At 46.5% G+C, this 15473-nt stretch overlaps 1 protein-coding gene across 1 annotated transcript in view; it reads left to right on the top strand.

Annotated features, from left to right (window-relative positions):
• Window positions 1-4942, top strand: part of ARMH4 (armadillo like helical domain containing 4) — a 58994-nt gene extending 54052 nt beyond the window's left edge. Inside the window, exons 6-8 of the mRNA XM_054400810.1 lie at window positions 774-878; window positions 4051-4185; window positions 4874-4942. Coding sequence (XP_054256785.1) covers window positions 774-878; window positions 4051-4185; window positions 4874-4942 — 309 coding nt within the window. The remainder of the gene's footprint in view (window positions 1-773; window positions 879-4050; window positions 4186-4873) is intronic.
• Window positions 4943-15473: the final 10531 nt, after the last annotated feature.

Here is a 15473-nt window from a genome sequence, read left to right on the forward strand (position 1 = left end):
CCTGGTGGGTGGTAACTTAGAGCAGAAGGAGGGACAGGGATATTTGATAGTGTTTGTGCTAGGGCACCTTCTTTTCAGACTACCCAGGTTACATTTCTATTGCCTTTTAACTTACCTCCACCGTTTTTCTGTAAGTCCAAAGCTTGGTTTTCAAGCCAAATCAAGAGGATCTGGTGATCCTCTCTGGTGAGAGGCTGTATGCCATGCGACCACCTCTGGACAAGACCTTTCCTGCCTGCACATGCAAGGAGAGCTGCAAGTTCCTGGAAGGAAGAAGAGCAAACACAAGAAGACTGAAAAGATAACAGATCCTGATCTTTTCTGCCTGGTGTTACAGGGTGGTGGTGCATGGAATCAAGAGCTGTGCCTAGAGCAAATATTAACATTTTGAGAGGACTGTTTTGTTGATGATGGCATCTCAGAAATGAGATGACAGTGTTTTAAGACAAGAACATTTTTTAACTCAACAGGGCTTGAAAATTCTTGAACAGGATCAGAGTTAACAGATTAAAGAAACCAAACAAAATACACCAAAAGGAATAAAGACCCAGTAGGAAACTCCAGCCCCTGAAAACACCTCTCTAAGCTTAAGCAGATTGTCACCCAGTGAGTCCAGCTTTTTCACATGATCTTCGTCAAATTTCAGCAGCAGCTTGCTATCAAGGCTGAACAGAGATGAGGTCTGGCTCTCTGTTTTCCAGGACTAGGGAGTGGAGGGGATTGAGATGGGTTTCTGCCCAGCCCTTGTTGAGTTGCTTTTCTGCCTGTGATAGGAAGGAGGCGTGTCTAGTGCGATCTATGCTCATAGCAGAGCACCTTGGCCGGGCATTCAGCCAGAGCGAATGATGAAGGGACAGAGAATGGTTTTCTCAACAAAGGTAAAAAAAAGCAGACACCAAGACTGGTTGAGTGCCTGGAGTGAATGTAGTATGCATGGGTCACCTAAGTTTGCCACACCTACCCCAGCCATCACAACACAAGCTTGGTGGCATCAGCTGTCTTCTCACTGAAGCTGTAGCTTTCACTTCTTTCCTCTGGGCACCTTGTTGACTACCTCTGTCCTTCCCCACTGCAGAGGAGGGGAGTGTGTTCCAGTCTTCATGAAAGTTGTTCTGTAGAGTCTGAACCTCTTGCAGGTAGATGTTGGACTTCGTGGCAGTGCCCAGCACAAGCAGGGGACTAGCTGAGGACCTGCTAGTGTCTGCTTAGAAGAGAGACTTGGCCCTGAGCCATCTCCTCCTCTGGGGAATGACAGATGTGTGGAGGCAGATCTTTCATCTCACACACATTTTTCCCTTAGAAAAACATTCCCCTACTCCCAACCAGTTGCTGATGTAGCAAGTCACTTGCAAATAAATCTGCTCAGCCCATTTCCTCCTCTTCCTTGTTGAGTTTATCCACACCAATGGTGTGCTCCTCTCATTTCCTGTTGGCAGAGCCCTGTGCTCTCAATTCTAAAATCCCTCTAGAAGAGGATCCTGGCAGATGATGGCCCCATCTCTGAGAGGTGTGTCCTTCTATGTCAGGGACTGCCCTGCTGGGAGACAGAAGATGGCGGGAGTGTGGGACGGGTTTATGTCTGATCTCCTGCAAGCACTGAGCAAATGTTGCATTTTGTGTGCTGAATAATGGAGATGAGGTTCCTCTGAAGTCCTGTGTTGCTGTTACCTAAAAGTCCAGTGGAGCCAGGAAGGTCATGATCATGGATTTGGTATCTTAAAAGCATTCCTAGGATCTGTGAAGAAGCTGCATCTTCCCCTTGGGCAAAGGGTAAAAACATGGCTCCAGAGCTGCCTGTGAAATAGGTTTTTTTTATCAAGCAAATGCAGAAGCCCTCATGAGTTGGGCTGTGTGACAGAAGGGCTAGGAGAACAATTCTGGGTCTGCTTCACATTGTAGACTTTTGGGGTAAAAACCATTGGTCTGGCTGTTGGGGGAAGCCTGTAAAGGGCATGGGCTGGCTGGGTATAATAAAGGCTTACAGACAGGCCAGGGAGTTCATCATGTTAAAATTAGCGATTTCTGATATGGAAACGCAGCTGGGCAGCAGCTAAAAAGCCATTTCCAGTCCCCCATTACCGCCTGTGCCAGCGGCAAAGTTCCAGAAATAGTAAAACCCACGCTGCAGTAATTAGGTCACCCAATTAAGACACCTTAATTGCCTCACAAAGATACAATCTCTTAGCTTTTTTGGGAACTGGGGTGCAGACACACAGCCCCTCTCCAAGTGCCTGTGCTGAGCAGGGCTGGGCTTTCTGGGATGGTGTTCAGGGAACCTGCACAATGCAGCCACAGATCTCTCAGGCCTTGGGATCTAAGCACAAAGATGTTGCTATTTAAAGCACTGAGCAGGATCTGGAGGGGTTTAGGAGAGCAAACCAGCCCTTGCTAGTGTTGTATCTGCCTTAGATGAAAGCAGTTGCTTTAATTCTCCAGCTAAGTGCATGAAGCCAGGGCAGCACATGCTGAATAGGTTCCCCCCACTGCCTGCACACTCTGTGGGATTATGGAAGAAAAGCAGTTATGGTGTAAGCATGTCTTTTTAAGCTGTGTTGCAGGTCGTGAATGTAGATGAAGATGTGTGGTTGTAAACAATGGACTGAGGCTTGCTAAGAGCTGTCTGATAGTCCTTGGAATTGTGCATAAGTCCCTTGGCAGGTATAAAAAATCTGTTTAAGGGAATATAAATGTCAAAGGGTAAAGCTATAGAACCCTGTAGGAAGGAAAAAGCAAAGGCATCACTGATGGTGGAGGAACCAGGCCATACCTACCTCTCTTACTCCACTGAGCCCCCCAGCCTGATTTAGGTGAAGATGCTGAAGCAATCTGGCACTTCAAAACTTAGTTTGTTAATTACAATCAATAAAATATCAAATAGCAAGCACTTGGGAATATTTTCAAAAGGACTTTAAATGTTTAGATGTGTAATTTTAAATTAGTCATGCTATCTATATCTTCTTTTGATGGGCAGTGCAAACATACAGAGATCACAGCAGTTGAATTTAAAGCTAATTTATATTTGCTGTGCTTCCCTTAAAGCCAGCTGAAGGTCTGTATGACCTCCCTCTGCATCATTGTCCTGCTCATCCAAATGACCCTTTCCATGCTAAGTGAAAGTGGTTCAAATATTTTGAGTACAAAGTCAAAGAGGCTCAGGCTGGGCTGGCCAGGGAGAGGGCAAACTGCTTCTTCCTGCAGTTGAGCATGACCTGGCTTTGCACTTAGGTCCTTCAGAGACCCAGCTGTGGGTGCTGGGAGCAACTTCTGCTCTCCCTGTGCTGAGATATGACAGTGTCCCTGAACACTTGTTTCCCCAAGCCAGTGTGTCTCTGGGAAGTATGGGAGCTGTGTAGTGCTCTTTACAGGAGGTGTATTTAGCAGTTTGGCCACGGTAAGACACACTCCAGCAATCAGAGCTGGCCAGGAGGATGTTGGTCCTAGTCTGCTGCTAGTCCAAATTCATGATGAAAAGCCTAGCACCAGCTCTGGGCTGTCTGCATTGAGCTCCCTTGAACATGGCCAGACATACACTTGTGCCTTGATTTGTGCAGGTGGTACCTGGGGAGGTCAGAGAAGCACTCAGCCTGCTCTACACAGCATGCAGCTGTGAAGCATGAAGCTTTGGATGGTCACAGGTCTTTGTTGTGGCTCGGGATTGCTTGCCTTGGTGGTTGAGGTTTTCCTTCACACATGCACCCATATTAACAGACACTTCACCCAGCACTGGCAGCTCTGCACCAGAATTGTTCCCTCTCCTAAAGATGAACAAATACTGCAGTGCCTCAGCTGTCATAAGGAGGTCTTGTTAGCAAAAGCTGATGGTGAGTGAGCTGCAGTAGTTACCAGCTTGGTCCTGGCATGGGGCTGGCTGGGGGCTTGTGGAGCAGTCCTGGAATAGAGCTCATCCTATGCAGACAGGTGATAAGGACCCAAATACAGTGAATTCTGATGAAAGCAGTGTAGGGATATGTCACAGTCCTAGAGTGGTGAAAAATTACTCTGACAGGATGGTCTTGTGAGTGCTGCTCTGCTTCTCTCTTTTCCTCCTAGGCAGGATACATGTCTGGGATGCTGGTTCCTGTAGGAGTCGGAATAGCTGGAGCCCTCTTTATCCTAGGAGCACTCTACAGCATTAAGATCATGAATCGCAGAAGGAGAAATGGCTCAAAGAGACACAAAAGAAAGGTATGGCAACAGCAAAGGAAAAACCCAATCCCACCCACTCTCCTGGTAACCAATTCAAGAGAGACAGGGACCTACTGGAGAGTCCAATGGAGAGCTATGAGCATGATTAAGGGACTCGAACATCTCTCTTGTGAAGAAAGACTGAGAGAACTGGGGCTGTTTAGTCTGGAGAAGAGAAAGCTCAAGGGGGAATCTTACTAATATCTATAAATATCAGAGGGGTAGGTGTCAAGATGAAGGTGACAGTCTCTTTTCAGTGGTGCCCAGTAATAGGAGAAGGAACAATGGGTATAAGCTGGAACATAGGAAGTTCCACCTCAACATAAGGAGAGTCTTCTGTACTATGAGGGCAACAGAGCACTGGAACAGGCTACCCAGAGAGGTTGTGGAGTTTCCTTCTCTGGAGACTTTCAAAGCCCACCTTGGATATGTTCCTGTGTGGCCTGCTGTAGGTGATGCTGCTCTAGGGGGGTTGGACTCAATGATCTCTAGAGGTCCCTTCCAGCCACTGGCATTCTATTGATTCTATGATTTTGGCTGTAGAGTGAGTGCAGCCTGGTTCTGATTGTGGTTTGTCTGGATTGAAGTGCCTGGGACCTCCTCTCAGTTAGAGTATGGGAAGGTATCTAAATGTTCTTAGAGTCTTTTTTGCATGTGGAGCTCTTTCATGTTTCTTTTCTTCCCCTAGCAGAGGGAATTTAACAGCATGCAAGACCGAGTCATGCTCTTAGCCGACAGCTCTGAAGATGAATTTTGAGTCAAACTGCAGTGCCCTTGTGACAGCCTGTGACTTTTAAAAGAACGGAGGGGGAGAGAAAAGAACAAGAAACTTTCTGCTGCATTGCTGCTCTCTACCACCCCAAGCCACCGAGCAGCGGTCGGTACCAGCCCGGCCAAACGGCATGCTCTGCTCTATGTGTCCTGCGCAGTGATGTTTGTTTTGATGCCCTAGTGAGATTTCACATTCCCACCCAGCACCTCATTGAGATCCACAGCTGGAGCTTATCCATACAGACAATTCTTTTCCTGGTACCCTGGAGTACTGTTTTGGTCCTGGCTGGCAGTAATCTAACCATAACAATAGCTCTCACCTAACCTGGGAATGGAAATCTTTACTGTGAATGACTTCTGTCCAATTAATTTTAAATGTTACATTACCTGAGCTAGAGTTCATTAGTGCTGAGATTAACTGCTCTGCTTAATTAATGAGTTAGACACTTGGACTGTATCCCTTGCCACCTGAGAAGTACCCATGTACAGTGTTGTTGATAACAATTTGAAGCACATTTCTGTACTTGGTTCCCCAACTCTCACCCCTTCTTTCTTCCATCAGCTCTGCTCCACGCTTCTTGGAGACACACAGGAATGGCCTCAACACTAAAAATCCTGCTCCGTTTTCAATCAGCACTGTGTGTTACAGCACAATAAATGCTAGCACTCACCTGCTGATGGGTAGTCTTGCATGGATCTCTAAGCTTTTGTTTGGTGTGCAAGTAGGCAAGAGAAAGAGGCAGGTCAAGTGTTTCTTTCTGCTTCTGCTGCCCATTTGAATGACACTAGTTATTGGCTCATGTCTCACAAGACTGCATTCAGTTTTGAGCTCCTCACTATGAAAAAGACATTGAGGTGCTGGCATGTGTCCAAAGAAGGGCAATAAGCTGGTGAAGGGTCCAGAGAACAAGTCTTATGAGGAGCAACTGAGGGAGCCAGAGCTGTTTAGTCTGGAGAAGAGAAGGCTCAGGGGAGAGCTTCTCTATAACCACCTGAAATGAAATTGTAGCAAGGTGGGGGTTGGTCTCTTCTCCCAAGGAACAAGTGATAGGACAAGAGGATATGGCCTCAAGTTGTGCTGGGGGAAGTTTAGGTAGGACATTAGGAAAAACTGCCTCATGGAAAGGATTGTCAAGCCTTGGAACAGACTGCCCAGGGAAATAATGGAGTCAGCATCCCTGGAGGTATTTAAAAGAAGCATAGATGTGATGCCGAGGAACATGGTTTAGTGTGAAGTTGGCAGTGCTAGGGTAATGATTGGATTTTCCAACCTAAACAATTCTATGATTCCCACAAAGATGAAAGCAGAGCTTTTGTCTCCCTTACTCATTGGACATTGCATTTTCACTGAAAGCTGCATGAATAGCAGCACCTTTGGGGAATTTGGATGTGTCTTGTCTCCAGACTACCAAATGCAGAAAGGCACTAAGGGTTGTGGAATGGGTTGCTGTCAGTGTAGAGGGATTTGTGGCTTATAGTTGGAAAGCAGCAACAGTCATAGCTTGGAAGATGTCTGCTGTGGGGAGGTGAAATGGTCACATAGGGAACTCGTGACTATGTGGGAAAATGTGAAGCACTAGGACTGATGGATGCAGAGGGTTGTGAAGATGAAGACCAAGGGTGTCACGAGGTGAAGACAAGGTGCAGTGCTGCTTGGGCTGCTAGCACCGGGTTGCTTAGGACAGCCAGTGTCTGAAATGTTCTGGGAACCGACATGGGGAAAGTAATGTTGCTTGGCACGAAAATGCTGTCAAAATAGCTAGAAAAAGAGCTGTGTTCATCTCTGCTTCTGGTTATGACATTATGTTGATCTGACATGTATGCAAAGCATCTGTGTTTCTGAGGTGGGAATCATCCTTCATATAGGGAACAGCGACTGTTGCCAGAGAAGACCTGATTAGACAAATATGGCCAGACTGCACATCTGCTGAGGTTAAATCCCACTGAGGCTTCAAAGAAGTGGAAGTTTGAGGAGGGGCAGATGAAGGATTTCATTCTTTGTGAAGGTGAAGGGTAGATGTCAGTGATGGTAAGCACATACCTCAAGGGTATGTGAGTGTGTTTGCAAGGTAGAGAGAACATTCAGAAGACCCTCCTGAAGCTGAGTTCTTTCTTAAGATGGTCAGGGCCTCCTCTGAACACTAAGTTATCAGATGTGACATTCAACTCTAAGCAGTGCTCTTCAGAGCCCAGACACTTTGTTGTAGGTTTTACCCACACATCTACTGAATCACCTGGAGAAGACAGGTGGAACAACCTGTTTTCAAAATGCTGCTACTGTTGCTAGTCTTCCAGTCGAATAGCTGGCTGGTCCCTCACACCTTCATCATGCTGAGCAGGTTGGGGGAGACACAGTAAAACCTCATCCATCAATGTGTTGGGGAGTCTTCATACTCCTATCCCTCTCAGAGAGGCTTTACCATCCTGGCTTTCAAGTGCTTCTCCTTTCAGTCCTGAAACTCTGACCAGGAGAAGTTTGCCTTGCTAAAAACTGCCAGCATCCATCTGGCAGTCCACTCTTGGATGCCCCTACCCAAAATGAGTCTCTTTCTTCTGTTATACATCATTAGTTAAAGATGAGTTTTCCTTCCATAGTGATCTCTTACTATTTCCTTTTCATTTCTAAGTCTCTTGTAGCTGCTTTGGGAGGTGTTAATGGTCCAGCTGAGCTTTGCTGGCTGTCTTGCAGTTTTGAGAATCAGAAACTGCTGTCCCTTAGGCTCTTTGATTATTTGTTCCTGGCAAGGTGTGATAGAGATTGCAGGGTGGAATGACTTCTCCTCCAGTTCAGTTTGCTGAAGATCACCCCCAGAAAGGGTCATCTTTTGGCTACAGCACCAGGCAGGCTGGAAATAGGACTATACAGGCAGCTGCAAGGTGTTCATGAAATGCTTTACCCTGGCCTACCCAGGGAGACATGGAGAATAAGCAGTGACAAAGGCTGTTGGCCTCCCTGCAAGAGGGAGTCTGTCTTGGAGCAGAAAGGTTGGTAGCTGGGCTGGCTGAGTCCTTTGCCTGCAACCTGGAAGAGAGACCTGAAATAGCACTGGAGAAGAGGAGCTGTGGTGGTACTGCAGAACAGAGCAGAGATGCCAGCAGGACCCAAGCAGCTGGGGATGAGCAGGGTTTTGTGCACTAACAGTCTGTGAGGGACAGGCTCCTCTTGCTTCCCAGTTATGGTCCTGAGCCTGGGCAGTCTGTGGTAACAATGTAAGTTAAGTAACTGAGAAAACACAGCTCCTGGGCTGGTCGGGAGGATGAGAAAGGGGATGGCTGAGCAAGGCTGCTGGTCTGAGTGTGAGTACCCCAGTTCTGGCAGCACAGGAGGAGCTTTATGATTGGGTCATCTGTTTGGTGGATTGGGAAGGCTTGTGGGGAGGTGCCGTGGCCCTTCGTTGTGCTGACAGAGCCACAGTTTGGGAGACACTGAGTTTCTACTGTTGCGCACTCTCTTCCACCTCCCCAGCACAATGAACTGACAAAAGGCCGTGCTGCCAGTCAGAATGGTGATGTGCATCATCTGGGTGTCCTGGTGTCCTCAAGAGCCAGGTTTCACTTGGCAAGGACATGGCATGGGTAGCTGGGATGCTGGAAATCGCTGGCGCTGCAAGCAAGGTTGACAAAGGATTGCAAATACTGGAGTGGTTATGTGGCAGGTATGGTGGGACAAACTAGGCAAGCAGGAGAGTTGTGGCCAAAAGGGAGGTCCAGCTGCATGTGTAGTTCTGTGTTGGCTCTCTGGTCTGTGCTGGAAACAGACTTGCAGGCTAGAAGGGTTGCCCAGAAATTTTTGCTTGTGGTCCATCTTCACTACTAAGCCTGCCTCTGGCTCTGAGCACCATCAACCAAGGTGCCTTTGTTGTGAGCTGCTCGTTGGCAGGAGACTACTGTTGGCCAACTTTCTGAGCTGCTCAGCAGTGCAGAGAGATCCCAGACAGTATTGATTTGAAGTGGTATTTATTGAATAGTTGGCACCTGCCTCAGAACCTGGAGGCTCCCCATGTCTCCAGGTTATCTGTTCATAGTGTGGAGGTAAGATGGAGAGTCAAAACAGCCGTTGGGCACAGTGAAGCTTGTAGGAGCCTTTGGAGCCACAGGCAGTTTGCTGCAGTGCCCCTGATATCAGTGTGATTTCCGGAAGCCCTTCAAGCACAAGCATCATTGAGGTTTTTCCCTTCTCATCCAAGACCAGTAGACTTTGGATTGGGTTCTTAAAAATGTTTTCTCTACAACTTCTGGAGTTTGATTAATTTGCTTGAAGTGGTAAGATTGCAGGCCCCTGGAGGAGGAGATTTGCAGGCAGGAGCCGAAGCCTTCAGTCTCTTAATGCTCTGCTCATTTAATCTATACCTCTGCAGTGCTAAACAAGCAGATTCCTATGACAGAGACAGGATGAGAAAAGCAGTTGAGAAATGCCCTCTGCATCCTCCATGCTAGGTGAACCACAATTCCCTGGATGCAGAGGTGGGCATCCTGAGCAGGATGTCTAATTTAGTCTAATGGAGCTGTGGCCCCATGCACAGGCATGGCTGTGATGGCCACTTTGCTGCAGCGATAATAATTTCTCAACTTGGCACAAGACAAGTTGCTTGCCTCTAGTTTGGATTTTCCTGATAGCACAAGCTGGAAATTATTGTAGGCATCACACAAGATCTTTGGCATCTACAGCCCCATTTCCAGTGGGAGGACCCAGCCTGCCTGATGTGCAGCTCTTGGCCAGATGAAATCTTCTGCACTATACAGCTGCTGATTTTTTTAAGGTGTCTCCTTTGCCAGATGTCCATCCTAGGTGAGGTTTCTCTGGACTGCACTGCTTCCATAGAGTGCTATTAGCAGTCCTTGTGCTTTCCTTGTGGTTTTCAATTTCAGACAAGAACAACTTCTCATACTGTAACTATGGAATGTAGCACTTTGTTAAATGAAAACATTGGGAAATAAAAAGCTGTCCATCATATCTGACTTGAAGTGCCTCATCTTCTTGATCTGTGGTTCATGGCATTCACTGTCTCTGAGGTAAAGTCATGAAGTGATGACATGGCAGACTTGAGTGTTGCATTTCTGTCTCCGTGCTGTGCGATTGGTGCAATAACTCAGCCTGGGTTTGCCAGGGTGATACAAGCAGCAAGGAACATGGACTTTTGGGGTGGGATTTACCTGGAGGTAGGTGTCAGCTGTAGGCTGTGGTGAGTAACACCCCAAATTTCCTTGGCTGGGTTTCAAGTAGCTGGAATGAACCCATACCACTGACCTTTACGTATAGCCAGTTGTTTCTTTGTGCATACCATGATGTATGAGGGACTTTTTACAAGGGCATGTAGTGACAGGACAAGCAGTGATGGGTTTAAACTAAAAGAGGGAAGATTCAGACTAAACAGAAGGGAGGCATTTTTTACACTGAGGGTGGTGAGACACTGGCCCAGGAGGCCATGAGAGGTGGTAGAAGCCCCATCTCTGGAAACATTCAAGTTCAGGTTGGACTGGGCTCTGAGCAACCTGATTTAGTTGAAGATGTCCCTGCTGAGTGCAGGGGGGTTTGACTGGATGTCCTTTAAAGCTCCCTTCCAACCCTAACCAGTCTGTGATTCTGTGATACACTGGCTGGGGCCATGCCCCTTTGCTGTATTGTCTGTAGCTGGAGGTCCTGGTGCAGGGCTGTGAGCTGGTGGGGCACACAGCTGGGCCATGGCAGTGGTTTCCTGCCCCTCTTCAGGCTTCCTTAAGTTGTAAGTTCCAGCAAGAACTCTTTGTCTGCGGTGTCCAAGTGTGTGTTTACTCTGATAAGAAATGTCTTGTTCAAAACAAGAAATTCTTAGGGAAAAGGCCATTTGGGAATTGCATGAACACATTCTTTGCTAATTGGTAGTTGCCAAAACCAATCTGTATATTCCTGAAGCTGTCTGCTGCATTGCTGAATTTTTCCAATGACAAAACAAAACCTGCTGAAAGAAGATAAACAATGACAGTGGGTTTTTTTCCATTGGTTCAAGGAAATGACTCTCTGGGATCACGCTGCCTTGCTAAGAGTCTCTGTCCATCAACCATTCTCCTCCTAACGTCCCTGACTCTGCCAGCCAAGCCCTGGGTTAGTGAGAACGAGGGAGAGGGGAGAGCTCATTTTAAACCCCTACAAGAAAATCATGTGTGGAGATGTTCTGACACCACAGAAAACCCATGTAAACAAAGATCATAAATGCCCTGATGGAGGGACAAGCTGGATGCCCCAGATACCCATCAGGGTTGCTGATTGGGTTCCCTGGGGCTGAGCAAAGCATGAGATGGGTCTGTCACAAGGCTTGGACTGATTCAATTACAAGCAGGCCATCAGCTGTGAGGCATCGATCCGTGCAGAGCCACGCAGACAGCCCAGCTTGGGCTTGTTTTCATCAACATGTTTTGGAAGGACAAACCAAAAGGCATTCTCTACTTGCTCTGATGATAAAACTACCCAAAGGTGGTGTTGCTGCTGTCTCTGAGCCCACCAGGGTCTGTGTTTGGGTGGCTTTACCAGGAGGCATGAAAAGCTCCTTTACTTTGGGGCACATCTTACCCTCCACCTGTGCAACCTCCAGTGGATGTGGGGGTTATAAATACTGTGATGTTGGACCTCAGTGGGTAAAAATATAGTGCAAAGGGTGTTATGCACTCAGGGCTTGAAATGTTGCACACACTGGTTTTCTCCTTATTTTTTCCCCAACAGCAGTGCTCTCCCAGGAGCAGGACAGCCCTTTCTTGCAAAGGAAAGGGTCTGGGCCTGAGACAGCAGTGGGGAGTTGGCAGAGATGGTGGTGACGTTTCCCACTAGAAAAACAATTCCAACCCTGAGTCCCTTCTTAATGGTAACTGCTGGGCACCCTGTGGTCCACTGTACTGATGACCAAATGTGAGCACATGACATTATTAGCATGCATATATACGAAGGTGTATGCAGAGAGAGAAGTTTAACATACACATACAGTGAGTTATACACAGAACCATGTGATATTTGCAACACAAGACTCTCCACCTGCTAGCTACAGTGGGGTCATTTTGATTAAGTCTCTTTGTCTTCTGTCTCTTCTCAGTCTGATTTCCTGCAGATTTTACCCCAGAGGCCTAAACAACCATTGGCATTGTTCAGCTACTGATGCAGGGTTCCGTGGAGGGACACAGAGGGAGTTAAGAGCAGCTTTTGAATGCCCCTTTCCAAAAATGTCCACAGAAGCATCCTGGATCCTGCATGTTGGGCAAGAAGAGAAATGTTAACCTCTATGTTGGAACCAGCATTCAGGAATGGAAGCTTACCCACCCTACCCCAGGTTTCCAGGGACTCCTGGCAAAGTACTGATTCCAGTATGATGGATAATGAAGGCACTGGAGGGAAAGCAATAAAGGTTTTGCTCCAAATTCAGTGCTTGGGACATACATGACACTTTGGGGAAGGATACCAGTTTGGTGTGACAAGCTCATTTGATCCTTTGCAAAAGTGTTCCCAGCTCTTGGTCACAGCATCCTTGTTGTGAAACCCGTGGGTTTGACAGGAATTAAATCTCCAGTAGTGGGTGAGAAAGGGACTGGTGTGGTTGTTGGCAAGGCTGCTTGGGCACTACTGCATCACCCAAACCAAGCAGGAGTTCACTCAAGCAAGATGAATTTTTTCAAACCTTACATACAAAATGACTTGAAGGCTAAACTGCAGTCACTGAGGCTCTCCACTAATTAATTAATTTCATCTGAAGCAGAGGAAAAGGAACTGGGTGACAAGAAAAAGGCTGATATTAACAGAGGTTCACTGCATTTCAGTTTCAATCTTCTTTCTTTTCCTGTAATAGAGAACAAATTGGTAATGTTGTAAAAAAAAAAAAAAGAAAAGAAAATCCCTGCAAAAATGTGAGCTTAGTCATAGAAAAGGATATTCAGCAATAAATGAAGAATTTCTGCAGTAAAATTAATGCATTTGCTATTCCACAAGCAAAGTCTAGATAGTGAAATAATTTGCCAGCATCAGGCTGTAATTTCACCTAGGATTTTGCAGTCAAAATAAGTTAAATTACTGGATTTGATACTTCATATCAGGAAGCTGAAGATCCTTATTTTAAATTACTGGTCAAATAACTATTTTTTTTTTAATTATTTTTAGCCATTTTCCCAAGATTAGTCCTTACTGGTCAATATGCCCTTTAAAACTTATTGATTTGCCTTTGGAGATTGTTTGCCCATGGTGTTGTGCTTTTATTTCTTGCCATAACTTCAAGAACGGTTTGCAGTGACAAAACCTTGCCTACGGACACAAGGGGCTGTGGGATTGTCATTTGTGAGGTCTGAGATCTTAGTGGTGGCCTTTCAGTACTTTAAAGAGCCTATAAGAAAGATGGAGACAATCTTTTTATCAGGGCCTGTGTGAAGGAGTAATGGTTTTAAACTAAGAGAGGAGATGTTTAGACTACAGAGAAGGAAGACGTTTTTTATGCTGAGGATGGTGAGACACTGGCAGGGTGCTGGTAGATGCCCCATCCCTGGAAACATTCAAGCTCAGGTTGGATTGGGGCTCTGAGCAACCTGGTCTAGTCGATGTCCCTGCTGAGTGCAGTGGGGTTCAACTAGATGACCTTTAAAGGTCCTTTCCAGCTCACACCATTCTGTGACTGTGAGTCTATGACAGTAAATAACATGCCAGCAACCTTGGTTCCTGGGTCCCAGGGGACGTTGGAGCTGCCACCACTTTAGCACAGTTGGGCATGAAGAGCTAACTAGAGAGAAGATCAATATTATATTCAAGGCACAACCGTGGGCAAGGAGACCAGTGTAAAAATTACTCTGGTCTTGGGTGTAAAATGAAAAGGAGAGAGGCAGTAAAACGCATCACTGAATCAGAGCTGGAATGAGAGAACACTGCGCTGTGTGTTACTGCTGGCTACGTGACAAGCATTCATGGGCAGGAGGGTGTCGGGTCTCCAGCTCCTCTGGACCATACCTGTAGATTAATTGTAATAAAAACAGTGATGGAGAGTTGTCAGAGTGTTTTGTTCTTCCTGTAAATGACAGTTTCCAAAACTGCTCTGTGACATGGTGATGATCCCTGAAGTTTTGCCAGCTTTGATGGGAAGGCACAGGTAAGGCCCACCTAGGGAGGGGAAACTACCTCAGGAAAAGTGAATTCATCTATCGTGATGCCATAGGAGGTGTCATCACATGAGTGTCACCTTCATCATCTTGTAACCTTCATAAAATGAGCAGTGAGGCATCAGTGAGGTCTTTCAGTGAGGGACCTGGTGATGACCCTGATGCTGCATGGGTGGAGGCTGGCTCATGTGTGAAGACCATGTTTTCTTAGAGGCACAGAGGATGCTGTGCTTTTAACTTCTCCAGATGGTTTGACAAAATAACAACTCTGGGATATGTAGGGGTGACTTTGCATGTCTAGCTCCAAGTCAAAGGTGACTTTCATAATTTCTAATTGAATTTGTCTCCTGTAAAATGAAAATCCAACAGGAATAGCTCGAGTCCATCCTTATTTACAGCAAAGCAGGAAACAGGGCAGTGGATTGTTAAAGTCTCAGCAGCAGTGGATGAGTGAATGCTAGAGGAGACATTCCTCCAAACTGAAGCTGAACAGTGTGGTTTAATAGCATTAAAAATAAAAGGCCAATAAAGGGACTTGGCTGCATGCAAGCTGTACAGCATCTATTAAAAATGAGTATTTAATTGGATGTTTGTTTTGCAGTCTGCCTGCTGGGCTTAAAAATTCATGCTACTGCCCTGAAACATTTAAATGATCATACCTGGGTGCAGACAGGAGATAAGGCTGGGGAAATACTAAGCCAGAAGATACTAAGCCAGAAGATCCAGATTTTGGGTGGCAGAGTACAGACTTTGAGGAGAGAAGAAAGAAGAAAAACAGCTTATTATTTAACATTGACCTTATAGCAAAGCCAAGTGCCCCAAGCCACGCTGGGGCTTGCAGTGCTGGGTAACATCCATGGGCACTGGTGGCTCAGACCACTGGAAGTGTAGGGTCAAATCTGCAAATGTCCAAAGAGGATTTTAAGCATGTGTGGTTTGGGAAATTCGGGGGTGGGAAATGGGGTGCATAAAGAAGAGTTTGACCAACAGGTTGAGGAAGGCTCTCTTTCCCCTCTACTCTGCCCTAGTGAGGTCACATCTAGAGTGTTGGGTCTAGTTCTGGTCTCCCCAGTTCAAGAGAGTTGTGGAACTACTGCAGAGAGTCCAATGGAGGGCTACGAAGATGTTGAGTGGTCTGGAGCATCTCTCTTCTGAGGAAAGGCTGACAGACCTGGGAGCCTTTAGCCTGCAGAAGAGCAGGCTGACAGAGGATCTTCTCAAATCTTATTGATGTCTAAAGGGCAGGTGTCAAGAGGATGGGGCCAGATTCTTCTCAGTGGTGCCCAGCAACAGAACAAGAGGCAATGGGCGCAAGCCGGAACACAGGAACTTCCATCTACACATGAGGAAAAACTTCTTTCCTGTGAAGGTGACAGATAACTGGAACAGGCTGCCCAGAGAGGTTGTGGAGTCTCCTC

This window comes from Indicator indicator, chromosome 4 (genome assembly GCF_027791375.1).
Source record: "Indicator indicator isolate 239-I01 chromosome 4, UM_Iind_1.1, whole genome shotgun sequence".
Taxonomy (NCBI): Eukaryota; Metazoa; Chordata; class Aves; order Piciformes; family Indicatoridae; genus Indicator; species Indicator indicator.